Source organism: Spermophilus citellus, assembly GCF_964194105.1.
Source record: "Spermophilus citellus genome assembly, chromosome: 5".
Classification (NCBI taxonomy): domain Eukaryota; kingdom Metazoa; phylum Chordata; class Mammalia; order Rodentia; family Sciuridae; genus Spermophilus; species Spermophilus citellus.
The window spans coordinates 47,602,816-47,625,866 of record NC_138186.1 but is presented as its reverse complement, the minus strand read 5'-3'; the positions used below and the strand labels follow the sequence as shown (position 1 = coordinate 47,625,866).

At 49.9% G+C, this 23,051-nt stretch overlaps 3 protein-coding genes across 5 annotated transcripts; 1 reads left to right on the top strand and 2 right to left on the bottom strand.

The window, feature by feature from the left end:
• Positions 1–15: 15 nt before the first annotated feature.
• SKIC2 (SKI2 subunit of superkiller complex) lies at positions 16–10,742 on the bottom strand. Of its 2 annotated transcripts, XM_081294094.1 has the most exons (28): positions 10,625–10,742; positions 10,443–10,546; positions 9,251–9,360; positions 9,035–9,152; positions 8,830–8,944; positions 8,641–8,715; positions 8,299–8,352; positions 8,023–8,213; positions 7,724–7,852; positions 7,351–7,496; positions 6,688–6,834; positions 6,489–6,573; positions 5,781–5,887; positions 5,363–5,509; positions 5,196–5,292; positions 4,804–5,016; positions 4,614–4,724; positions 3,414–3,644; positions 2,746–2,883; positions 2,456–2,593; positions 2,224–2,328; positions 1,765–1,912; positions 1,546–1,672; positions 1,166–1,376; positions 968–1,078; positions 670–888; positions 360–500; positions 16–265 (listed from the first exon to the last, which is right to left on the bottom strand). In XM_081294094.1, the coding sequence occupies exons 1-28, from the start codon at positions 10,644–10,646 to the stop codon at positions 65–67; spliced, it is 3,741 nt and encodes a 1,246-aa protein (XP_081150220.1). In that variant the 5' UTR covers positions 10,647–10,742; the 3' UTR covers positions 16–64. The 2 variants fall into 2 exon arrangements, with proteins under 2 accessions (XP_081150220.1, XP_081150221.1); XM_081294095.1 differs by lacking the exons at positions 8,830–8,944; positions 9,251–9,360; positions 10,443–10,546; positions 10,625–10,742.
• Positions 10,743–10,888: 146 nt separating this feature from the next.
• Positions 10,889–16,879, top strand: NELFE (negative elongation factor complex member E). The gene is made up of 11 exons (XM_081294160.1): positions 10,889–10,945; positions 11,380–11,462; positions 12,911–12,980; positions 13,075–13,220; positions 13,867–13,941; positions 14,027–14,064; positions 14,242–14,561; positions 14,671–14,815; positions 14,969–15,023; positions 15,269–15,371; positions 16,649–16,879. The coding sequence occupies exons 2-11, from the start codon at positions 11,388–11,390 to the stop codon at positions 16,744–16,746; spliced, it is 1,125 nt and encodes a 374-aa protein (XP_081150286.1). The 5' UTR covers positions 10,889–10,945; positions 11,380–11,387; the 3' UTR covers positions 16,747–16,879.
• A 120-nt stretch (positions 16,880–16,999) lies between these two features.
• Positions 17,000–22,845, bottom strand: CFB (complement factor B). Of its 2 annotated transcripts, XM_081294122.1 has the most exons (18): positions 22,633–22,844; positions 22,314–22,544; positions 21,760–21,945; positions 21,479–21,652; positions 21,148–21,249; positions 20,919–21,055; positions 20,483–20,621; positions 20,047–20,178; positions 19,671–19,772; positions 19,458–19,595; positions 18,820–18,917; positions 18,582–18,699; positions 18,268–18,421; positions 18,082–18,158; positions 17,809–17,909; positions 17,588–17,720; positions 17,468–17,517; positions 17,000–17,169 (listed from the first exon to the last, which is right to left on the bottom strand). In XM_081294122.1, the coding sequence occupies exons 1-18, from the start codon at positions 22,694–22,696 to the stop codon at positions 17,014–17,016; spliced, it is 2,292 nt and encodes a 763-aa protein (XP_081150248.1). In that variant the 5' UTR covers positions 22,697–22,844; the 3' UTR covers positions 17,000–17,013. The 2 variants fall into 2 exon arrangements, with proteins under 2 accessions (XP_081150248.1, XP_081150249.1); XM_081294123.1 differs by lacking the exon at positions 22,314–22,544 and having other exon boundaries at positions 22,633–22,845.
• Between the last annotated feature and the right edge of the window lie 206 nt (positions 22,846–23,051).

The window sequence follows — 23,051 nt, the reverse complement described above, 5'->3', positions numbered from 1 at the left end:
CCCAATACCCCAAGCACATGTGGTGGTTTGCTATTTTATTATTCCACTTCCACCCAGGAGTCATTCACTGGGTGTAAAGGCTAGCTGCAAAGACAATGTCCCTTCGTAACAGGGTAGCTGCTGTCTCCATCTTGGCTCCCAGCACAGGCTCCCCTACCAGGCGGGCTGCCCCTCGAAGTGAGCGACACATCTCAGCCAGGCGCTGGATGCAGCGGACCACCAGGCCTTCAGGGGTCCCCGAGAGCCCTGCCAACTCAGAGAAGGGCTGTGGGGAAAACAGAGTGAAGATTGAAGATGCCAGACCCAGATAGCTTCTGACCGGCCAGCCAGCCACAAAACCCCAAACCCCAGGTACTCACCATGCCCCGGGCCCACTCGTACACAACCTCAACAAGTCCAAAATTCAGCTCCCCCACAAATTCCTCCACTGTCTGGTTCAGACCACAGGCCACCTGGACCTCACCAATCCGCTTTGCCACGGCTTGGACGCGTTCTACTCCCTGCAGAAGGGAAAGAAGAAGTCAAGGCCCGTCTTCCTGCTCTAGGCCCAGGGAGGCCCAAGTGAAGGAAGAGGCCATGTGCATTTTTAGAGGCACTTGTGGTCACCTGGGGAAACCAGATCAGGGGTTGGGAATGCCACAATCCAGGGAGAGTGGTAGTATCCCTTACCTGCTTGAGGGTGCTTGGAAGCTGATCCCCAGGGTCCCCGGGACTCTGGCAGACCAGGCCAGAAAGCAGGGCTGCGATCTCCTCAGGTCGCAGGGCACTCAGTGCATTGTCAAACATGAGCTCAGTGAGGAGCAATTCATGGCTGCTCATGGCACAAGCCACCCGCCCTGCCAACTTCACAGTGCCTGCCTGGTCCACGTAACCCAGCGTTCGGAGTACCTACAAGAAAGGGTTAGTGATGGGGAGTCTGCCACTTTCTCCCACATTAGCCTCCTAACCCCATCCCCACCGCTCCTACCTCTACTCGCTGGTGATACTCAGGGAGCAGCAGCAGTGACTGATCTGACAGTAGGAAGCGCAGCCGCTCCATCTCCTTCTGAATCTGCATTCGTTCCCTCAGCTTCAAATACTGCAGAGAGTCACAGGCAGGAGCCCTCAGTCCTCTCCCACTCAGCAGAGGTGTTAAGGAAAAGTCCCCCCTTCACTTGAGAGCTACCTGGGCAGAAAAACGGGGGCTGTGTACACACTGGGCTCCCCGAATTAGCTCTTCCAGCTTCCGGGCCCGGAGCCCCCCCTCTACCACTGACACATCCTTGAGCTGTAGGTCATTAACAGGGTCAAGGGTGGGAGGTCCTGCTGGGTAGGCTTGAGCCAGACGAAGCAATTCCTGGACAGCAGTGGTCACAGCTGCAAGGGGAGGATCCTTCCTAAAGAGGGAGCATGTTTTTGAGATCTAGGCAAGAGACTTCTTTGCCATAGGAACCTCTTTAGGCTGGATAAGGGGATCCCCCTCAGGCTGAGGGGATCTCTCAAGTATACTCCCCTAGCTGGTAATTCATGTCCTCTGGGGAAAAGGATCCCCCCAGCATCTCTGACCTGAATTTTGGTTGCTGCCTCTTGCTGAAGTCCTCCAAGATCTTCTCACCATTCACCCGGAGCACCTTGGTGGTGATGGCAGCCACATCTCCTGGCTGAAGCTTGGCCACAGTATGGTCACAGGGTCCTGTGAAAAAGGAAAAGTAGGTCAGTCCTTGCCATAGAGCCAGGCATCCAGCTCACATACCAGTCAGGAAGCCAGACATCTGCCTCACTCACCTTCAGGCAGGAACAGCTTAAAGCCTACTAGGTCATCTGGGTGGGGCACATCTGGAGTGGCTGGATCCTTGTCCTGTGGATCCTCAGACACAAGCTTATCACACAAGACCAGGGTTGTGAAAATTCTGCTGGTGGAGTTTGAGGAGACCTGAGGGAGGCAGAAAGCCCAGGACAGTGGAATATAAGGAATAGACATCAAAAGTAGAAACCAGAAGCCCACTCCTGGGCTGGGATCAGGGAACAACCACGCAGAGCCTACCAATATGGAGAGGTAACCAACCACCCAGCATATTTCTTTGTGTGGGAAGGTGGACATGAGGTATTGGTGGGAAGGAAAAGGGGGGAAATGAAAGCATTGTGGTGGCTGCAACCTGCCCCCCAGCCAACCAGGGAAGACGGAGCTAGAGTTTGTTTCCTCATTCCTTCCCACCTTCTGAGTTCCCAACCCATCGTCCTCACCTGCAGGATCACACCCAGTGCATTGTGATGCTCCTGATTCTTCACAACCACCACTCTTCCTGCCGAGAGAGATTTCAGCCCATTCACCGACTCTATGATGCGTTGCTGAAAAAGAGGGAAATGCACAAGGGGATATAGTAGAAGGTGTCACTGGGACTAAGTTCAGGAGTACCCAGGGTGACCCAATCTCTTACTCCCTCACCCCATCATCTCCCCACTGGCACGCATTTACCTGGATCATGTTCCGGGTCTCTGTCAGTTCCTCCCCCCAGCTGTAATACTCTGGTAGGTCTACCAATTGACCAGTCATATCAGGCTCCTCCAAGGCACCCAGCCTCTTGGTTAGTTCAGCCAGTGCCTGTTCATGGGCCTGGGTGGCAAAGGGGATGTTGTAAAGCAAGCCCCTCAGGCCCATCTTGCCACACCCCCCACCTTCGCCCAGCTGGCCTGTATAACAACCTCTTCTCAACCTGCTCTTGTCCACCTTCCTGTCCAGTATACTGGTCACCCCAGCCTCCTCACCTTGCTGTCTTTACGGGATGGAAACTCAGAGAAGCTCCTCTTCATCATGTCCTCCACCCTGAGGGCATCTACCCGAAGCAGGTTGAGAATCATAGTGTATGTGAGGCGGAACTGGGACTGCAGCTGGGATGGCTTCCCCTGGAGCCAAGCCAGAGAGGTCAATGAGATCAGGTGGGGACCTGCCACTCCTTGGCCAGTCCTATGGGGATCTGTATCCACTCAGATCTGGTCCTAGCTCTGTAACCATGGATCTTAGACAAACCACCTGCTCACCTCTTCTGTAACAGGAAAGAACAAAATGAAGTACAAAGACTCTCAAAGGCCCTGTCTAGCTCAGTATTCACAGCAGGAATAAACTAGAATGGATGGAATCCAATCTCTTCCTTAGATTTTCTCAGTCTCATCTTGGGTTCTTCCAGGAAAAATAAAAAACTCCAACAAATATTTTGCCCATTTCTTCTCTAAAAAGAGGTAACTACATAAGCAAAATGAGGAAAATGCTAGTACCTGTCCTATAGAATTGCCTGGAGATCTTGTTAAGAAATGACCTGGGACTGTGCCCTGGCTACAAAGTGAGGTAGGCTTTTTAGGGAGGAAACAGGCAGAAGGTTGGAAAAGGGAATTCAGCAGATCCCTGCCTGTCTTGGCCTCACACCACCCCTGCTCACCATCATCATGCGGTGCAGATCTGCCATCTCAGGCACACGACCCTTACAGAGAAGAATGACAGTGCCTGTGGGGTCCAAGCCCCTCCGGCCTGCCCGGCCAGCCATCTGTACATACTCCCCAGGTAGCAGGTCCCGGAAAGTGGAGCCATCATGCTTACGCATGGAGTCAAACACCACTGTACGTGCTGGCATGTTTACACCCATGGCAAAGGTCTCTGTGGCAAACAAGACCTGGAAGAGCAGAGAAGAGCAAGGATCAACAAAGGTGCTCAGCAAAAGTCACACCCACCTCACTTTGTAGCCAAGGTACAGTCCCAGGTCATTTCTTACAGGATCTCATTTAACTCTCCAGGCAACTCTTTAGGACAGATGCTATCATTGTCCTTATTTTGCTTAGGTATTTACCTATTTTTTTCCTTTTGCACACGTATCCCACTGCAATGATTCCAATGTGTTTAACAAGTATCTTGGTGAATATGTTATTTCAGACCATGACTTGTTTTGTGCACTTGTAATTTTTTAAAAATATTTATTTATTTTTAGTATTGAGGACCAAACCCAGGGCTTATGCATGCTAGGCATTCATTGGCTTAAATAGTGCCAGGGTGAAAAATATAATGCCAGGTGAATTCTAAACTGGTATAAGTGGTACAACAACTCCTAGTCTCCCATGTCTCTGGCCATACTTGGCTAATATTAGCCAGGTTCCTAAATTTTACATTTAATAGCTGTAAAGTCATATCTTCTAAGCATTTCAATTTATGTTTCTCTGATTACTAGTAACTTTTTTCCTTTCCTTTTCCTTTTTTTCAGCACTGGGGATGCAACCCAGGGTGGCATAGATGCTAGGCAACTGCTCTACTACTGAGCCACATCCCCAGCTCTAGTGACTTTTCATATGGTCCCTAGTTTTTTGGGTTTCTCTTCTGATGATCGTTTGTTTGAGCATCCTGTGCATCCCCATTTTAAGATGGGAAACCTAAGACTCTCAAAGACCCTGTTTAGAGGTTTGGAGGTTAAGAAATTTGTCCAAGGTTACACAGGGAGGATATGGTGAGGCTGAGATTCAAACCCAGGTGGTCTGGACCCAGAGCCCAGGTTCTGCACTGTCTTGCCTAAACTTCTATACTTCTGTCCTGGGGACTGCCGGCAATGTGATGCCTAGTACCGTGGAAGTTCCTCTTCCCCCATCATGTGTACCTTGACCAGGCCACGGCTGAAGAGCATCTCCACAATCTCCTTGAGAATGGGCAAGATGCCACTGTGGTGTACACCCAGGCCACGGTGCAGGAGTTCAGACATGTGCAGGACCTGTGAGGGTGGGGAAGTGGCCCATAGTCAGAGATGGGTCTCTGAACACCTTATTTCACCAATTTCCATACAGATGCACCTGAGGCAGTTGGCGGTCAGAGCCCCTGAGACGAGCAAGGCAACGCTGCAGAAAGAGGTGAATCTCACTCTTCTCTGAACTCGTGGTAAGGTCAAGTGAGGTGAGGCCTGAGGCTTGCTCATCACAGCGGCCCCGGGAGAAGGTAAACACTACCACAGGCAGCTGGGCCCGGGCACGGAGGGAGGCCAGGAGTGACAGGTACACCCCACGGTCCTGGAGAAGGAAGGATAAAGGGTAGATGTTGAGTCCCTGAGAGGCAACTAAAGTGGAGGATGTGAAATAGTGATCAGTCAGCCAGGGTTCAAAGTTCAAGACCAAGTTCCTAGAGGACTAGGGAAAAAAGGATAGCAGAGAAACCTATGTTGGCAGATAGGAACCCCCCCAAATCTCACCTGTGCAGGGCCCCCCTGGTGTGTGGGCTGCTTGGCCCCAAAGGTCTGGGCATGTTTGCTCATTCTCTCCTTCTTGGCCTCTACAGCTGCATAGTACCTGTGGCAGAGAGGGGCAGCCATCAGATCTGGCTGGAGCCCAGACCTGATTCACCCAACCCTGGACTTACCCCTTGGTATGGAAGGCCCCTCGAGAGTCCAGCAGCAGAAAGAGCTCTCCCTGGGTCTTGGGGCTATTCCCTGTGAAGAGATAGTGCTCCAGGGGCACAGGGCGAGCAACAGTGCTGATCACATAGATCTGGCGACGCTTCAGTCTCCTGAAAGGAAGAGGGAGCAAGTCAGAGTGGGAGTGCAGAAAGGAACACCCATCTCTAACACCTTCCCCACCGCCTCTGACTTTATCCAGTCTCACTCTGAGACCCAGAATGGAAAGTTGTCCCCAAGAATCCCATCTCAACATACAAAGTGTTCTGGGTCCAAGAGGAATTCCACAGCCACCCCCAAGGCCTGACTCTTCTCTTTGCTGTGGTGTCCTTAGTACCCCCAGCTCCCAATCAAGGAATTTTACAGTTCCTTCACCCATCTCACCCAATCCAGTCAGCAAACTCCAGGGCATTAGGGACGGTAGCACTCAGAAGGATGATGGAGACATGGTCAGGGAGCATAATGAGCACCTCCTCCCACACGACCCCACGCTAGGTATGGAAAAGGAAGACTGGTCATAGGGAGCGCAGAGAGGCCAATTTCTGCCCCCAGAGATGTGGCATAGGGGTCCATGGGGGCAAAGAAAGCAGTAAGGTCCTCTGTCTGGGGCCACGATGAACAGGAGCTGAGCACATAGAAGCTGAGCATGTACCCTTAGCCTTGAACAATGAAGGTGTGGAACTGGCTTCCACTAGAAGTGTGAAAGCATTTCACCTTCTCTAGGCAAGGAATTATAGCTCTGGGAGTGGGTGTCACCCAATGGACTGGGCTACACACCCCTGAAACCCAAACCCTTCCCTCATTTGGGTGGAACTTTCTCGAATGTCTTCCCCCCAATAAATAGGTTTTCAGGCATGCTCTCTCTCTCTCTTTCGCCTGCCTCTCTGGCCTCCCTTGTGGGAGCTAGAGCAGAGGAGCTGTCATTGGACCCCAAGAAAAAGGTATTTTCTCTGTCTCTGTGTGCTTATTTAGTGCCAGCCCAATTTACCTAGAGTGATCCGGACTGATTTAGTCATGTGTTGCAGCAGTCCTCAGGGTATATGGAATAGGAGAACTCTCCACTAGTCCCACAGGAGACCCCATGTTTCTTACCTCTGCATCATTAATATAGTGAACCTCATCAAAGATGACCCACTCCAGATCCCGAATGACATCAGAGCCACTGTACAGCATGGAGCTGGGAATAAGAGCAGAAAGCTGACTCCTTAGAGGCTCCCATCTTCACCTTTGTTCTCTAGAGCAGCCTCCTCTACCTACCCAAAACCCACCATGTTGGGTGCCCCTTTCTCACCGGAGGATCTCTGTCGTCATGATAAGGCAAGAGGCCTCTGGGTGGAGCTGCACATCCCCAGTGAGAAGCCCCACATCCCCAAATGTGTTTCGGAAGTCCCGGAACTTCTGATTGCTCAGGGCTTTGATAGGTGAAGTGTAGATGGTGCTGGGAAGAGGTGTAAAGTCAGCCAGAGTCTCACACAGACCCATGGTCAGCACTTGTTCTGCTTTGCTGAGCTCTCCCAAGTCCACACCCCAGAGGCTGTGATGCTCCCCTTCTTTACCCAAATGCCCTCACATATTCTTTCATGATACGACTCCAGAAAAACTTAGTCTCCTGGGCTGGGGCTGTAGCTCAGTGGTGGAGCACTTGCCTAGCATGTGTGAGGCACTGGGGTCGAGCCTCAGCACCACATATAAATAAATCAATAAAAATAAAGGTCCACTGACAACTGAAAAATATATTTAAAAAAAAAATGTCTCCCATCTCTTCCTATAGCCCAGGTCATCTTTCTAAACTTTCTCCCCACCACACCTTCTCATTTCTCTCTGGGCCCCATTTCAGTCTTTCCTGAACCTCCTTTATAAAGGATGAGGCAGACAGGTGTGGGAGAGATGAGGTCCAGACAGGATGCAGGAAAAAACAGGGCTGGTTGGTGAAGGGAGAGGAGGGTACTTATACCGTGTCATGTGTTTTTGGGCCAGGGCAATGGCATATTCAGCCACAACTGTCTTCCCCGCAGATGTGTGAGCTGCTACAAAGACAGAGTCATGTTGTTCCAAGTGCAGGATGGCTTGTTTCTGAAACACATCTGGCTCAAATGCCCACTGTGAGAGAGAGAAATTGATGGGCTGAAGAAGAGGACTTCTGCTCATGGACATACAGGAGAGAGGGACAAAGTTCAGAGTGGGGTAAAGCTGGGACTGAGGACTAACACCAGTCTGGAGGTACAAGGCCTCTGGTGGGGAAAGAAGACAAGGGGTAGGCTGGGAGACAGGGCCAGAGTCTGAGTCACCCAAAGATGAAAGAACATGTGAGGACTGGGGTTCAGTACCTGGAAGGCTGGCTGGGGAATAAGACGATAGAAATCACCAACAGGGGAGGTGACATCTACAGGAATGGCCCACTGCTCCTGAGGTGGAGGTTTGGGAGGCTCTGGCGGGGATATGACTGTGGATGCTTCCTAGGAGTGATAAAAGGTACAGCCAAAGAGCTCTCAAAGATCACTCCTCCCCAGAGATACTTCATTCTTCCCAAAGATGCTCCATTCCTCCCCTAGACCCAACCTAGCTATCCCACCCTCCCTATGGCAAGGCCCCTTCTTTCTTGCCTCCACTGCCCAGAACCACCAACCTTTAACACTAGGTCCTCCAAGCTGCTTGCCCGGGCCAGAGGAACACTGCAAGTAGAGGCTGAAACACTGTCCCCTCTGGGACCTTCAGACTCTCCCTTTGCCTCGCCCTCATCCTCATCACCCACTCCCAAATCTAGAGGCTCCAGCAGACGGCTAAGGCTGAGTAGCCCAGGAGCTGGAGCTGGGTGATCTGAGAAGCAAAGCAAAAAGAGCAACCTTGTCACATCCATCTCTATCCATTGAAGGGTGCCACTGTAAAACCTCATAAAACTCACCCTTGGGGGCAAAATTCACGCCTTTCTTAAAGCCAGGTGGAATGGTGAGAAGATCTGGAAGCCAGGAGTAAAGAGACAGAATCAAGGTCACTGCATGCTGTTATAGATAACAGATATCTGCAATACAGATGTTTATAGATGGGTATGTCTGTTGTGACCATTTCCCAACAGATGACAATAAAGGTTGTTATTGAAAGGTCACTTTTCCCTTTGTTTGTTTGTTGGTCGGGGCAAGGGAGAGCTTTCATAAAACACAAAAGCATGGAAGGGCTACCAGCAGCCTAGTGACAGGGCTGCCTGGGCCCCTCTTCCTTGGAGCTCAGATGCAGAGCTTCGCCTCACCTTTCTCAAAGTCTATATCCTCCTCAGCCTCCTCACGAGTGCTCAGATCTGTTATGGTGGGCTCATCCATCCCACCTGAGAGGGTAGACAGATAGGGATTCATGGAATGAGTAAAACAGGATGAGTGGGGAACCTTTCCCTGAAGACTAAGGACTCCCTCTCCTACCACCCTGTCTCCACAACAGTCACCTGGCCAGAAAGGGTACTGTGTTGGGTTCCCCCATAGAGACTGGGAGACTGGCCCTGGAGGCCGGTGAAGAGATAAGGAGGTTGTGGCTGACAGGTTTGTGTTCTCCAGCAGGACCTGAGGTAAGAGATCAGAACCCCAGTGAGGCCGAGCTTGCCTCTGACCATCTTCTCCCAATTCTATTTCTGGAAGCCCCTGATCTTTTACCTCCTTGTAGCCCAGGATCTGGCCTGTTGTTGGGTGTCTTTGGGCCTGAAGGTCAGATGGAACTGGAGCCCCCGGGGCAGCCAGGAGTGACCAGGGATCTGTCTTCCTCTGCCATTTTCTGAAAAGAAAGGAAATAATTTTCAAGTCTTCGCTCTCTCTGCCCCAGCTTCCTTCACTGACCCGTCTCCCTAGTCTTGACCCCTCCAGTCTCCTCACCGAGCTGAATGCTCCACACCATGCAGTGGCAACCAGGCTGGAGAGGACAGAAACAACTGTTCTGCTTCTTGGTGCAGATCTGGGGCACAGGGAGGAAGGCCATGGGGAAGCTGAAACCAAGGTAAGATGAGAGGCATTAGGTCAGGAAAAAGAGTAACATGAAGAGCTGGGGATATAATTCAATCGGTAGAGTGCTTGCCTCACATGTACAAGCCCCTGGGTTCAATCCCCAGCACCAAAAAAAAAAAAAAAAAAAAAAAGAGTAACATGAAAAAAAATGACAAGATTTGTGTTTAGGTCAGAAATAGTAGATGTCCCAGACAGTCCAGGTTCATTAGGCAGAAGCAAGGTTTCCTAAAAGTTGTCAAAACACTACCTGCTACTAAATTATCTGGGGTACAGACTTTGGATTTCACAATCATTCCCACCCAAAAGTTGCATTCTTTTTTTTTTTCAAATATTTATTTTTTTAGTTGTACACAATACCTTTATTTTGTTTTATTTAATTTTTTTTATGTGGTGCTGAGGATCGAACCCAGAGCCTTACATGTGCTAGGCAAGCTCTCTACTGCTGAGCCACAACCCCAGCCCAAGAGTTGCATTCTTTTTTTTTTAAAGAGAGAGAGAATTTTTTAATATTTATTTTTTAATTCTCGGCGGACACAACATCTTTGTATGTGATGCTGAGGATCCAACCCAGGCCGCACGCATGCCAGGCGAGAGCGCTACCGCTTGAGCCACATCCCCAGCACCAAGAGTTGCATTCTTAAAAAGCTCTTCTGATAATCATGAAGCACACTTAAACTTGATAATCATTAGTTTTAGAAAAGGCATGCCAGACCTAAGGATGAAGAGACAGGGACTCAAAAGATAGCATCTCAGCCACAAAGTGCACTTGTTCTTGAGGACAGGGAACTCCAAGAAAAGGACACATTTCAAAGAGTGTCTCTCAGAACTAAGGCATTTCCAGCACTCCCAGCTCCATCCTCAGATGGGCTCTGACCCACTACAGGTCCACTGAGCTAAGGTTTGTCCGGCATCAGCAGGGGGCCCAGATGACAGTGGCCAGACACAGGGCCCAGATGACAGTGGCCAGACACAGGACAGGGAGGTCATGCTAGATCCTACTGAGGAGGGTGGAGGAAGTTTTAGGCTCAATGCGGGTCAAAGCTTGGGGTCAAATGTCACTCACGGTGCTCTCTGGAGTCCCAGGCACGTTCAGCAGCTCCCAGCGCCCCGTGCATCCCAGTTCCACCGTCCGAAGCGGCAGATTCAGGGGGTCGGGGGAAGGAAGCACTAGAGAGAAAAGGTCAGAGGTCAAAGGTCAAGAGTCATTCTCAGTCTACGACTCGGTTCCACCTCCCTCCCCCTCACCAAGTCTCTCGGTCTCCAACATCCCGGAGCCAGGACAGCCGGCCCGCAGCCTTGAAAGGCAGCGAGTAGTTGCAGGCAAGTCCCGCCCCTAAATGGGCGGAAGTAGAGGCGACTTCCGGTACACACCCCCGCCGGGAGCGTGGACCAGCGCGGCCAAGGGGCCCGACCTGGAACAGGAGAAGGCCGGGCGGAAGTGCCTGCGCCTCCGCCGCCTTGGTTACCGCGTTCTCAGCCCCTGCTACGTCATCGCTTAGAGCCAGCTCTCAGCAGCCAGCGCTGGCGCCGCCCGAGACCGTGGGGCTCGAGTTGCCGCCCCCTCAGGTAAGGTCTTCTCTTCACCCCTCGCCCCTTTTTTCGGAGCCCTTTCTATTTTCTTCCCCTTTTTCTTGCATTAAGAGAGCTGCGCGGGTTCAGCCGCCTCCTCTGCTGTCCAGACCCCGCTGTTGGCCATACTAACTCAAATGGGGATGGGGGGTCGGGTGCCATCACCTTGGTGACGGAGTCGGTGTTTTTCCCTCCCTGAGCCACGTGGTACCCCAAGGCTCTGATGTCTGATCCTTGGAGACAAGAGGAAATGCTGGTTGATACAACGAGCGGGAGCTTGGACCACAGCCTGGTTTAAACAAGGGGTAGAGAAAGGCCAAAGGCAAAAGTAGGCAGGCCTGGAAGGGTGGGTTGGAGTATAGGGTGGACGGCGTGTGAACCCCGGGTGGTGAAAGTGGAGAAAGATGTCTTGGGCCCTGCCCTTGAACCAGGAGCCACCATGTTGGTGATACCCCCCGGACTGAGCGAGGAGGAGGAGGCTCTGCAGAAGAAATTCAACAAACTCAAGAAAAAGGTGAGGGAGTGTGTGGGGGCATATCCCAACCTTTCAGATTCAGCACTCCAAGAACACCGGGGTGAGTGTGAGGGGATGGGGGGTTCCAGCTCACACCTGGAGACATCACCTCTCCGTGTAACTTCAAAAGGTGGGCTTTCTCAAGTCTTGGTGTGACTTTTTCCTTTTTCTATGCAGTCTTTCATGGAATTGTCATCTTTTTCTGGGGCTTTTAATACCACCACACTTCAGACTGGTAATTCCCAAGTTTAGATTTTCCAGTTGCATCTGTTGCCTTACTTATAACCTTTAGGGACCCAGACTGAAATTATTATCTTCCTATCTAATCTAGTCCTTTTTCTTGCTCTTGCACATAGAACTGACTATGTTCAACTCTTTTGTGTTTGAACTCAAAAATCTCATCTCTGACTTCTGCACCATTTGCAGAGCCAAACAGTTTTTTCCCCCTTTTCTTTTTGAGATTGGGGTCTCACTATGTTGCCTGGGCTAGTCTCCAATTCCTAGGCTTAAGTGACCCTCCTGTCTCAGACTCCTGAGTTGCTGAACTACAGGCACACACCACCATGTTCAGTGTGCCAAGTCTTCTTGATTCTTCTTTCAAAGTAATTTATCCTGTTTATTCATTCCCATGAATTTCTCATTGCACACCGTTGCACCTAGGCTGTTAGAATGGTCTTCAGTCTTTTTTTTTTTTTTTTTTTGAACAAACATTCACTCCTATTAAAATGATCCATTTTGTCTTCAAAATTCATGAGTGATTTCACATTATGTATACAACAAAGCCCCAAAACCTTAGGTTGACATTGCTGTCTAATCAAGCAGAACTGTTTACTACTCAGAATTCATTCCCCGAAACCGTCTTTTCTCTGCATCTTTGTCTAAAATACTTTTCTATTTGTGTTGGCTTCGATTCTATTCGGGGCCCAGTTTAGTAGCCACATAAGCATCAGAAAGTCTTATTTGTATTCAGCTACAAGTAATCTACATCTTTTACTATCATTCTTGGCATTCAGTCTAGTCATTTCATCTCCTGGACTGTTAAGCATAGGAACCATGTGTTTACTTCTGTATATCTCTGTTACAAAGTCATGTCTGGACTTCTTTAAATATGTAAGGAATGGGTAGGTGAACACCCCCACAAAGGCACATAGGCTTATACTTACTTGCAACTTATATCCTGGGGCTCCAATCCATGACTGGATTCATTTTCATCAACTTAAAAAATGTGAGACTCTGGAAAGCCTCTGGATACCATGGTTTGGTTAAGTATTGCTGGTATTGTACATGATTTGGGGGATCAGATATGAGAGGCAGGGATGCCTCAATGCACCACTCCAGGGGTACCATTTGCATTGTGTTCTTCAAGGAAGGTGTCCCTGGAGTGTTGTACCCAGGGGCCTTGGGAAAAGACTTGGCCTGACTGACCACTGTCTTCTCACCATTCACAGAAAAAGGCATTGCTGGCTCTGAAGAAGCAAAGTAGCAGCAGCACAGCCAGCCAAGGTGGCGTCAAACGCTGTGAGTGACAGGAAATGGAGAGGATTAGAAGTGGGCAGTGTGGGCCTGACCTGTACCGCAGCCAATGTAATGTCTGTTTCCTTCACTACTCCAGCACTGTCAGAGCAGCCTGTGGTGGACACAGCTACAGCAACAGAGCAGGCAAAGCAACTGGTGAAGTCAGGGGCTATCAGTGCCATCAAAGCCGAGACCAAGAACTCAGGCTTCAAACGTTCTCGAACCCTAGAGGGGAAGCTAAAGGTGTGCACAAGCAGGATTGTTCTTGGGACCTTTGATTTCAGAGAGCATCTCTCCAAGTTAGAAGGGAGATAGGTTTAGGGGGAAAACAATGCATATTTAGACATGGGCAACTTATTGTACCAACTGAGCTTTGGAGTTTCTTTTTTTTTTTTTTTTTTTTCCTTTTCTTTTCTCTCTGAGATGGGTCTCCCTGTGTTGCCCAGGCTGATATGAACTCTTGGGCACAAGGGATCCCACCTCAGCTTCCCAATACCTGGACTGTAGGTGTGACCCACCACACGTGGGAAGAGCCTTAGGTTTCTTATTTGTAAAGTGAAAAAAAACTAGGTGACTCCTATTGTCTTCTCTGTTTTATATATTCTGTGATTCTAATCCACGTGAGGTTAGAGCTCTTAAAATGTGTTGCTCCAAGAAGTTGAACAGGCTGAAAACATCATCAGATTCAAGATAGCGGTTAAACCAGGTACTTTACATGTGTGTCAGGTCATTTATTTTAAAAACTACACACAATCAGATAAGAAGTATATGTAGCATTAAAAGAAAAGATCAGAAGTCAAGAAAAGAGTGAGGGAAGAGTAGCCCCTCTGTCTCATGGTTAGGCAGCCTCCTGTTCCAACACTGACATAGGCTTCTACCACCTCTTCAGGACCCTGAGAAGGGGCCAGTCCCTACTTTCCAGCCCTTCCAGAGGAGCATATCTGCTGACGATGACCTGCAGGAGGTAATGATTCCAATTTGCCATCCCTGAGCTGGGGATTGAGGAAGACGAGAGACCCCATATTAACTATTCTTGGTTTCTTTTTCAGTCATCCAGACGTCCCCAGAGGAAATCTTTGTATGAGAGGTTAGAGAACTAGACTGGGTCCCACTCAGTGTGGGGGTTGATTGCCTAGTCCTTGGGATGGTTGGGACTGGAGTTAAAAAAAAAAAAATAGGTTGTAGAGGGTGTGTTGAGTCTCCACAGGGTCTGGGAGGAGGAAGTAAAGGCCCTCTTTGAATTATATTGTCTGTTTCTCTTCAGCTTTGTATCTTCTAGTGATAGACTTTGGGAACTAGGGCCAGATGGAGAAGAAGCAGAGGGCCCAGCGTCTGGTGATGGTCCCCCTCGAAGCTTTGACTGGGGCTATGAAGAACGTGGCAGTGCTCGCTCCTCAACCTCCCCTCCCCGAAGCCGGGACCGAAGCCACGAGAGGAACCGGGACAGAGACCGAGATCGGGAGCGGGACAGAGATCGAGATCGGGACCGGGATCGAGACAGAGACCGAGATCGAGATAGAGACAGGGATCGAGATCGAGACCGGGACAGGGATAGAGACCGAGACCGAGAGGGCCCTTTCCGTAGTGAGTGATCTTGGCTGGCAGGATGGGTGATCTCAGCTCAGACTTGGGTGGGTGCCACTAAGGTGGAAGGTGAAATGGACTGTCTTGTGACTGATTGCGAATCCCATAGGGTCGGACTCATTCCCTGAACGCCGGGCCCCTCGGAAGGGGAACACTCTGTACGTGTATGGAGAAGACATGACACCCACTCTCCTCCGAGGGGCCTTCTCTCCCTTTGGAAACATCATTGACCTCTCCATGGACCCACCCAGAAAGTAAGGATGGCCACAGGGCATGATAAGAAGACCTGGGATGTAAGGCCTAGGGGAGGAAGCTGCCCTGTTTCCAGCAGCCTGTGAGCACTGGGTTTGGTTGGGTCCAGCAGAGCCCAGAGGCCTTGTACTGACTCTGTTTTTTTCTCATCCCAGCTGTGCCTTCGTCACCTATGAAAAGATGGAGTCAGCAGATCAGGCCGTTGCCGAGGTTGGGACTTCCCAGATCTGTTCTTCCCATCCCTTCTGCCAGCTTCATGTTTTCTTCTTAAAATACTTGAAAGCCAGGAGGAAATTGGTTCCTTTTGACAGGAAGTCTCTTTCTAGTCACACAGAAAAACTTATAATTTCAGATCCTTATTTATCTGCTTCTAGGATAGTAGCCCCTGGAATAGCTTCTCTGGGTTATCTGTAACGTTTCCCCTATCCTCTGTATCCTATCATCTTCTACTACAGCTCAACGGGACCCAGGTGGAGTCCGTACAGCTCAAAGTCAACATAGCCCGAAAACAGCCCATGCTGGATGCTGCTACTGGCAAGTCTCTCTGGGGCTCCCTTGGTAAGAACAGAAATCTTCCTCATTCCCCCCACAACCTATCCCTTTTTGTTCCCTTGCATATCCCTGGGTTCCTTAGAGGTGGTAGTGGTCAGAATTTTTATGGAGGCTATGGGAATAGAAAGGAGAATTGCCAGGCCCTCCATCAGCTAGGGGTAAGGGGAGGAGAGAAGAGTATTGAAACCAAAGCAATGACTGGAACAGGGAAGAAAGTGGGAGCCAAAGTCAGGTTAGTAGGGAGATGAACAGTTCATGAGATTTGTGCATTCTGAGCTGGAGTACAGCAGGCTTCATGAAACTTTGAAATTAAGAGTCCAGAACTCAAATGTGAAGTGAGGAATAAAAATGGTTTAGTCATTTGCATCTTGGGATGGCTACAAAATGATAGTATCATTAGGAAAACTGATTTTGGAGAAAGAGTGACCCAGGACTAATTTGGGGACTGTTCAGGGAATATGTTAGGAAGGTGGACCAGGCTCCTTGTGCCCTACATGTCCATAGCAGCCCTGACATGTTAGGGTGAGGATTCAGCAAAGAAAACAAGAAGTGTCCAGCACTAGGAACAGCATCAGAGACCCTAGGCCACTAAAGCCAAAGGACACAGGCTTCAAGAGGGATAAGTGGTCAGTGGTAGGAGACCCAAGAGAATGGGAGTTGGTGTGGAGAGACTTGCTCTAGCCCTCAGGTAGGAGGGATGGAATCCTTGAAGAGAGGGACCATGTCTGATGAAGGAAAGAAAGAGAAAGGGAAAAAAGGACCAGAGGCTCAAGAGAGTATGCTGAGAGCCAAAGTTACCCCTTAAAGGAGTTCCGGTGGGGCCAGTAACATTTCTTACTGTGAATGACCCATTTTACCTGAAAATAGATTTTCCTGGGAAAGAAGTAAGCAGGAGGTAGGATTTAGACACTAGGAAGGATCCAGAATTGATCAACAAAGGGCTACAGATTTCTGATTTTTAATTTTTGATGTATTGACTAAAAGCAGTAGGTTAACATCATTCACATGTCTCAGTAATGATAACATTTGAGGATTTTCTAAGAACAAAACATTCATCACAATAGCCACATGCTCTGCAATAACATCACACTCTCGATTGTGATAGGTTGACCACAACCAACCTGAAGGAGCTAAGAGGAGACAGGCCATCCTGTCCACCAGAGGGCAGCATGAGAACTGGGCTTCCTGGGGACAGAGGCCAGAGTGAGGTAGTCAGGCTCTAGGCCTCAGGTCTGACTCATGATCTCCTTCAAACCTTAATTGTTACTCTTTTCCCTCTCTAGCTGTCCAGAATAGCCCTAAGGGTTGCCACCGGGACAAGAGGACCCAGATTGTCTACAATGATGATGTCTATGAGGAAAACCTTGTGGATGACTTCTAGGGAATGGAGCTGGATTCCTTGTGCCTCATACGCCCCCAATGCTGGTCTCAGTAAAACACTGAGGTGGAAGCTCACACACCTTCCTCAGCCTCTGGTTTTTCAGCACTTGGGATTGGGGTTAAGCCTTTAAAAACGGCTGTCAGATTATATTTCAGTTAACATCGTCAGTACACATCCCCCGCTTCTTTACCCCACAAGGATCTGGAACACAGTTATTATTGCAGCTGTTTTAATTTGATCCCATGCCCCTTTCCAGCAGGAAAACCCTCATAGAAAACCCAGATCCTCATCTTTGAGTTTCTCCTTGAGCCAGGGCAGCACTTGGAAGAGATTGACGTGAAAGTCCCGGGCGTGAGCAGGTACCTGTTGTTGCAGTCTGTGGTCTTTGCAGACATCCACTATTCCCCAGCTGATCACACCAACCTGCAGAGGTGAGGGGATGCTATGGATCATTTTGTAGAGTTTCATCCTGATGTCAGGAAGCATGGTTATCCCGAGTGCATCTGAGCTGATCCAAGGGAATGAGACTAGATATCCAGCTCAACCCTGTTCTTGCCTTGCACGCCAGACACATAACGCTAAAGTGATCTGTTCAGAGACTAACTCTGAGGTTAGGCGGGCTCTGTTCTTCTGTTACCAGCTACGTTCAGTGAGCTTTCCTTCTTTGGGGTCCATGCTGACCACTTAGCATCTCCCCACAGATAGGAAAGGGAATACTCACTTGAATGAAGCGACTTTTCTTGTGAATAATCAAAGGACCACCAGAGTCACCTGTAGGAGAGAAGCTTTAGGGAAAGGACTATTGGGCCTCAGGAACTTATAAGAACCAGAGTCCTCTCACCTTTGCAAGTATTGGGATCAGCATAGGGATATACCCCTCCAGTGCAGAGGAACCTAGGGGTGACAACTTCTGAGATATCCTTGACTTTATCGTAGCCTGGAGCATATTGAGCATCTCTCTCACAGCTGGCTTTCTAAAGGGGAGCATGGGGGAGAAAGGGATGATGAACAAAGCCGACTTCAGACAGGCCTAGAGGACCTTAGGATTTCCTCATTCCTCACCTTATCCCCATTCTTGATGTAAACCTCCTTTCGAGTCAGCTTTTTCTCTTCCTCAGAAACGAACATTGCTTTGACATCCTTGACAGGGAGCAGCTCTTCCTCTGAACAGGTGGACAGACTGGGTTACTCCAGTTCTCCCCTCCCACCCCATTGCTTCTGTCTTAACAGATGTCCTTCAAGCCCTTCCTGAGCTAGGCATCATTTGCTCCTACTACACCTCCCCCTTGCATCTCCTGGATTCTTATCTTTGTCCCATCCCAGAATATGCCTTACTGTGTTGCTTGCAAGTGGCTGTCTGAGGGAGTCGCAAAGCTCGAGTTGTTCCCTCGGTGCAGGGCAGACAAATGGGCCTGTTACAGAGGTGAGGACAGTCAGGAGCAGCAAATGGCCTGCCCTGCACCCCTGTCCTCCAGCCCACCTTCCCCAGCCTCCTTTCCTCAGGGACCCAGATTCTCTCACCTAAGAGTCTGGCTGTACTTCAGTTTATTCTTGAGCTTGATCAAGGCAACGTCATAGTCATAAAATTCAGAAATTCCTTTTTCCTTTTTCCCATTGATGTTGTAGTTGGGGTGAAATAGGACTTCTTCTATCTCCAGGTCCTGCCTCTTCCCTCCTGATGGGGGAAGAGAGGGCAGCCTCCTGACTCTGACCCAGTGTCATCCTGACTTCTGGTTTTCCCTACCCCCAACTTTTTAGAGGGAAGGGCAGAGCTCAGGGTGGCAAGGAAGTGGGAGGTATGGCCGGAGCACAGGGCCCATCTGCTGCATCCTTACCCACGCTGACCTTGATTGAGTGTTTTTGGTCATCCACAGTGAAACAGTGTGCCGCTGTCAGCACAAAGTACTCAGACACCACAGCCCCCATACAGTTCTCATGTCCCTTCAAAGGGCGCTGGGAACAGAACAGTGAAGGGGGAAAAGCCAGTCTGATGTGCATATTTTGTTCTTCCTCTGCCCTCTTTGCCCCTTCCACCTCCCCTCTCACAAGTACCTACTAGGATATAATACTTACAGTGACTGAGATCTTGGCATGCCATGGTTGCTTGTGGTAATCAGTACCTTTCCTGTGTTCCCAAACCATGCCGCAGAGCCCCAGAGTCTGGGTTTCATCTAGCCGAAAGGAAAGTGTGCTGAAAGCTAGAGACCCTTCATCCCCAAGTGGCAGCAGCCATTTCAGAAGGAATCCCCCACCCCACCCCGCATGTCTATGGGGAACAGAAGCCCACATAGAGAAAAAGGCTGAGAGCATTTGTTATGTTAGGAAACAAGAAAACACTGGGGTAGTGAAAGGCCTTGGGACCAAATCAGGGACCTGCTGTTTTCAGACCCACTTTTGTTGCTAGCTTTCTTTCCCTTAGTATCAATTACCACATTTGTAAAATGAAGTAGAAAGTCCTGATGTTGCTGTAATTCTAAGATCAGGAAGTGGACAGTGGCAAGAAACAAGAATAGTGACATAGAGGAATGAGAAAAGGTTTCCAAGGTCTGGGAAGTATCAGTTGTAGAATGCGTGTCTAGCATGTGTGAGGCCCTGGATTCTATCCCCAGAAAGGAAGGAAGGGAGGGAGGGAGGAGGAGGTAGAGGGAAATGAGCAACTTGATGAGATCTGAGTTTCCTAATATTCGTCTTATGCTTTTGTATGTTCTTACCAATCATTTGGTAGAAAACATCCTCCAGATTTTCCATGTCCTTGACTTTGAACACATGCTGCTCATTGTCCTTCTTGGAAGCCAAAGCATTGATGTTCACTTGGTCCACCAGAGGCCCAACCCCAAACACATATACATCTAAGGAAGGAAAAGGCAGAGTAAGGGTCCAGGCCCTGAGAAAGCATGATACTAGGTCTTTGGCAGGTCACTCACCCAAATAATCCTCCCTTGGGTTTTTGCGATCCCTGCCAATGTCCAGCAAGTCCCGGATCTCACCAATAATAGTGACCGGATCCCCACCCATGTTGTACAAGCCTGCAGAGAAGACAAGGACCATGTGGGCAGGAGAGGAAAAGAATCAAAAAACATTAATTGGGGAAGGCAGTGACAACACACATGGCTGAGTAGCAGGTTGGAGATGGGATGGAGGTGACAGATCATAGAAGGCCTTGGGGAGAAGGATCCCACCTTTAAAAGGGTCATTGGAAAACTCAACAGCCAGCTATGAGCAGTGTTCAGGACCCCAACTCAAGTGTTACATGTAGATTTGAGGGTGGGGAGTCTGGGTAGGAAAAAGGTCCCTTCTGACCATCAGTCATCAGGATGATGACGTGGCGGGTACGGTTCCAGCCTTCAGGGGGGACATCTCCTGCCCAGTTCATCATGTTGTACACTGCCTGGAGGGCCCTCTTGGTATTAGTCCCTGTCTTCAATTTGTGGTCTGTAGAAAGGGAAAAGGTCATCACCTCACCTGGTCTTCCAAGCCATCCTTGAGCCTATCACAGCTGAGATCCCACATCCTTCATCTTGGTGGATTGTCATCCCTTTGACTACAAAATTGCCCTATCAGCACCCAATATGTCCCCACTAACCCCCATTACCCAGTAACCCTGCCATCCATCTTTAACTACAATGTGTGGTACCCGCCCCTGCCCCCTCTACCCCTTCCCCCACAATATCTCTGAGGCTTCTGACTTCTCTGACCCCCCAGTTAACCTGAGAGCTTCCCTTTCTTAACCTCTGACCTTCGTAACTGATTTGGTTGAGTTTCTCTGTGACCCAGTCTGCATCGCTGCTCTTTTGATCAGACACTCTGATCACAACTTTGGGTTCTGTGGCATATGTCACTAGAGCATATCTTGGCCTCACCCCATAACTTGCTATCTGTGAATGAGAAGAGTAAGAGGTCATGGCATTGAAAGTACAATATTATAGTTAGAAAAATTCAGCACCTTTTTTAGGACAGAAAGACCACAGTAAGAAGCTCAGGCTGAAGTTCATGGAGGAGGCTGTGTCAAGCATTAAATTACCACTTTACCTTAAAAGGAAAGACAGAATAAGACCTGGAGATTTTACTGGGATGCTGTGGTTCAGAGAGACAGGGAGCACAAAGGAACTTAGTCCTGGAAGGGCAGCAAGGTCCAGTCAGGATCCCCACATTCAAGGGGAAGGGGATTCCACCTTCTCAATTAAGTTGGCGAGACACCTCTTAGCCCCTGTGAAGTTGCCGGTCCCAATGCTGTCAGATCCATCCAGCACCAGGTAGATGTTCATGGAGCCTGAGGGATCCAGGACAATCTTCCGCTTCTGTTGTTCCCCTGGATGCCAGCAGAGAGACTCAGGTTTCAGGATGCATGTTTCTCCTGCAACTCCCCCAATTCCCTGCTCTTCCTCCCAACTCTGCTCAAACCTGGGCTGTGCCCGTCCTCAGCATCAACTCCTTCTATGGTCTCTGTCAGGGAAGACAGGAAGGCTTCGGCCACCTCTTGAGGGGTGTCATACATGAAGGTGTCTGGGAAAGGTCAGAACTCAGGTCAAATAGCTGAAGGGTCAAGGACAGTGACCAGAAAGACAGGATGATGCGTTTCTAGGATGGGAAGGGCTTGGAAGTGAGAAAGCTCTACAGAGTTTGGAAGAAGTGAGGAGAAGCTGGGTTGAAGAGAGAAGGAAACAGTGCCTTGCTGTGGGAACATTAGGACTGGAGAGTAGGATCTGACCTGGGAGCCCAAGTCAAGACTCACCTTGGCAGGAAGGCTCTGTCCCACTCCAAGATCCACCTTCCTGGCATTTTCGCTGTTGGGAGCCACGCAGGGTAAGCCCCCGGCTGCAGTGGTAAGTGACTGTGTCTTCAAGGCGGTACTGGCTTCCCACCTTCCTCGTGCCAATGGGAATGCCCGGGTTTGGGCAGTACCCCGCTGCAGAGGCCGAGAGGGCAGGTCAGAGAACAGTTGTGATGCCTGTTCCTTGGGGATGGATGTGTAAGGGAGAGAGTGTGGTCGACAGGAGCAGGCAGGCTTCTCACCTCCATCATCGCAGATTGCTGTTTGCCCATCCCACCGGCCATTTACTTGGCAGGTACGATTGGCAGAGCCCCGGAGAATGTATCCATGGTAGCATTGGAAAGAGATCTCATCGCTCACATTGTAATAAGAAGACCTGGGCCAGTAGTACCCATTCTCAAATTCCTGAGGTCTTGGGCAGTAAATCGCTTTGGGGAGGAGGACAAGTAAAAGTCATCAAGATAGAAGGGCTATCTTCAGGGTATCCCTCTTGCTCTCAGAGACCTTGTCACTGAGAAACACAAAGTCCCTGGTCTGCTGGTCTGCTCCCAATTCCTGAGCATTCTCTTCACTGCCACAGCTGCCAGATACAGGGCAAATGCTTAGTGAAGGTGAGCCCCCCTGCCTCCCAGATTTTTACCTGCACCCCTAGGGCTGCCCCTTACCCTGTTTAGCCAAACCTGTTGGGCTGCTGGCCTCAACACAGCTCTAATCTCACCCAAGGGGTGCTGACCTTGGCTACCACCTGCCCCATCATCCCCTGTCTCAGCACATCCCTGTTCTCACTGCCTCTAACCTCTGCACTCTGCTTTCTTGACAATCTTTTGGTCTCGAGTCTTTAGGGAACTCCAGGACCCTGTGGATCTGCAGGTGCGTGTCTGGACAGGGTATGGGTAGAAGCCAGAGGGACATATGTACTCCAGGGTCTTGCCCTCTTGGAGAAGTTGGAAGGAGCCACCTTTGATCTCTACCCCCTCCAGAGAGCAGGAGCCTTGGGGCTGGGCCAGCAATGGAATTGTGTTCACACCTGAAAAGAAATACTGGTGAAGCTTGGCCCTACAAAGTCAAGGAAGAATGCTGGGGGCAGCAGGAGGGTGGGGGTGACCCTTTCTTACCTCCGGGCAAGAGGCCCAAGACCAAAGATACCAGACAGAGGTGGGGGCTGAGATGGCACCCCATGGTGATAGAAGGCAGGAGAGAAGTGGGCGAGCTGGGGTCAGGAGGGCTTCTCCAGGTTCCTTCTGTGTGCCTGCTTGGCTCAGTGTCCAAGCTGAAACTCTAGACCTAAGTCTAGTGGCACTCCCTTCCCCACCAACCCCCAGCCTTTTATGCAATCTGTTCTGGCACCTGCAGCTTGTCCAGCCTTCCCTATACACATCACTTTCCGGGAATGTTCAAGCAGGAGGGCCCCACTGAGCTGCCAATTGAAGAAACAGAAACTACACAAGCCCCACCCTTTGCTGCCCAAGGTCTGGGACTCTCCCCTTTGACACTTCATATCAGCTTCCAGGTTCTCCCCAACAATCCCAGACCA

Bases quoted from the DNA above. Each gene is read 5' to 3' on its own strand.
- NELFE (XM_081294160.1), top strand. From the start codon at position 11,388: ATGTTGGTGATACCCCCCGGACTGAGCGAGGAGGAGGAGGCTCTGCAG. The intron at 14,065-14,241 runs GTTAGAGAACTA...GTTTCTCTTCAG, and splicing joins AGGAAATCTTTGTATGAGAG to CTTTGTATCTTCTAGTGATA. The intron at 14,562-14,670 runs GTGAGTGATCTT...CGAATCCCATAG, and splicing joins CCGAGAGGGCCCTTTCCGTA to GGTCGGACTCATTCCCTGAA.
- CFB (XM_081294122.1), bottom strand. From the start codon at position 22,696: ATGGGGTGCCATCTCAGCCCCCACCTCTGTCTGGTATCTTTGGTCTTG. The intron at 20,622-20,918 runs GTGGAATCCCCT...TCTCATTCACAG, and splicing joins TCGCCAACTTAATTGAGAAG to ATAGCAAGTTATGGGGTGAG. The intron at 18,918-19,457 runs GTAAGAACATAC...CCTTTCGGCTAG, and splicing joins TGTTTTCTACCAAATGATTG to ATGAAACCCAGACTCTGGGG.
- SKIC2 (XM_081294094.1), bottom strand. From the start codon at position 10,646: ATGTTGGAGACCGAGAGACTTG. The intron at 6,835-7,350 runs GTATAAGTACCC...ACCTCTTCCCAG, and splicing joins GCCCAAAAACACATGACACG to CACCATCTACACTTCACCTA. The intron at 2,594-2,745 runs GTGAGGAGGCTG...TTTGCCACCCAG, and splicing joins CATCCCGTAAAGACAGCAAG to GCCCATGAACAGGCACTGGC.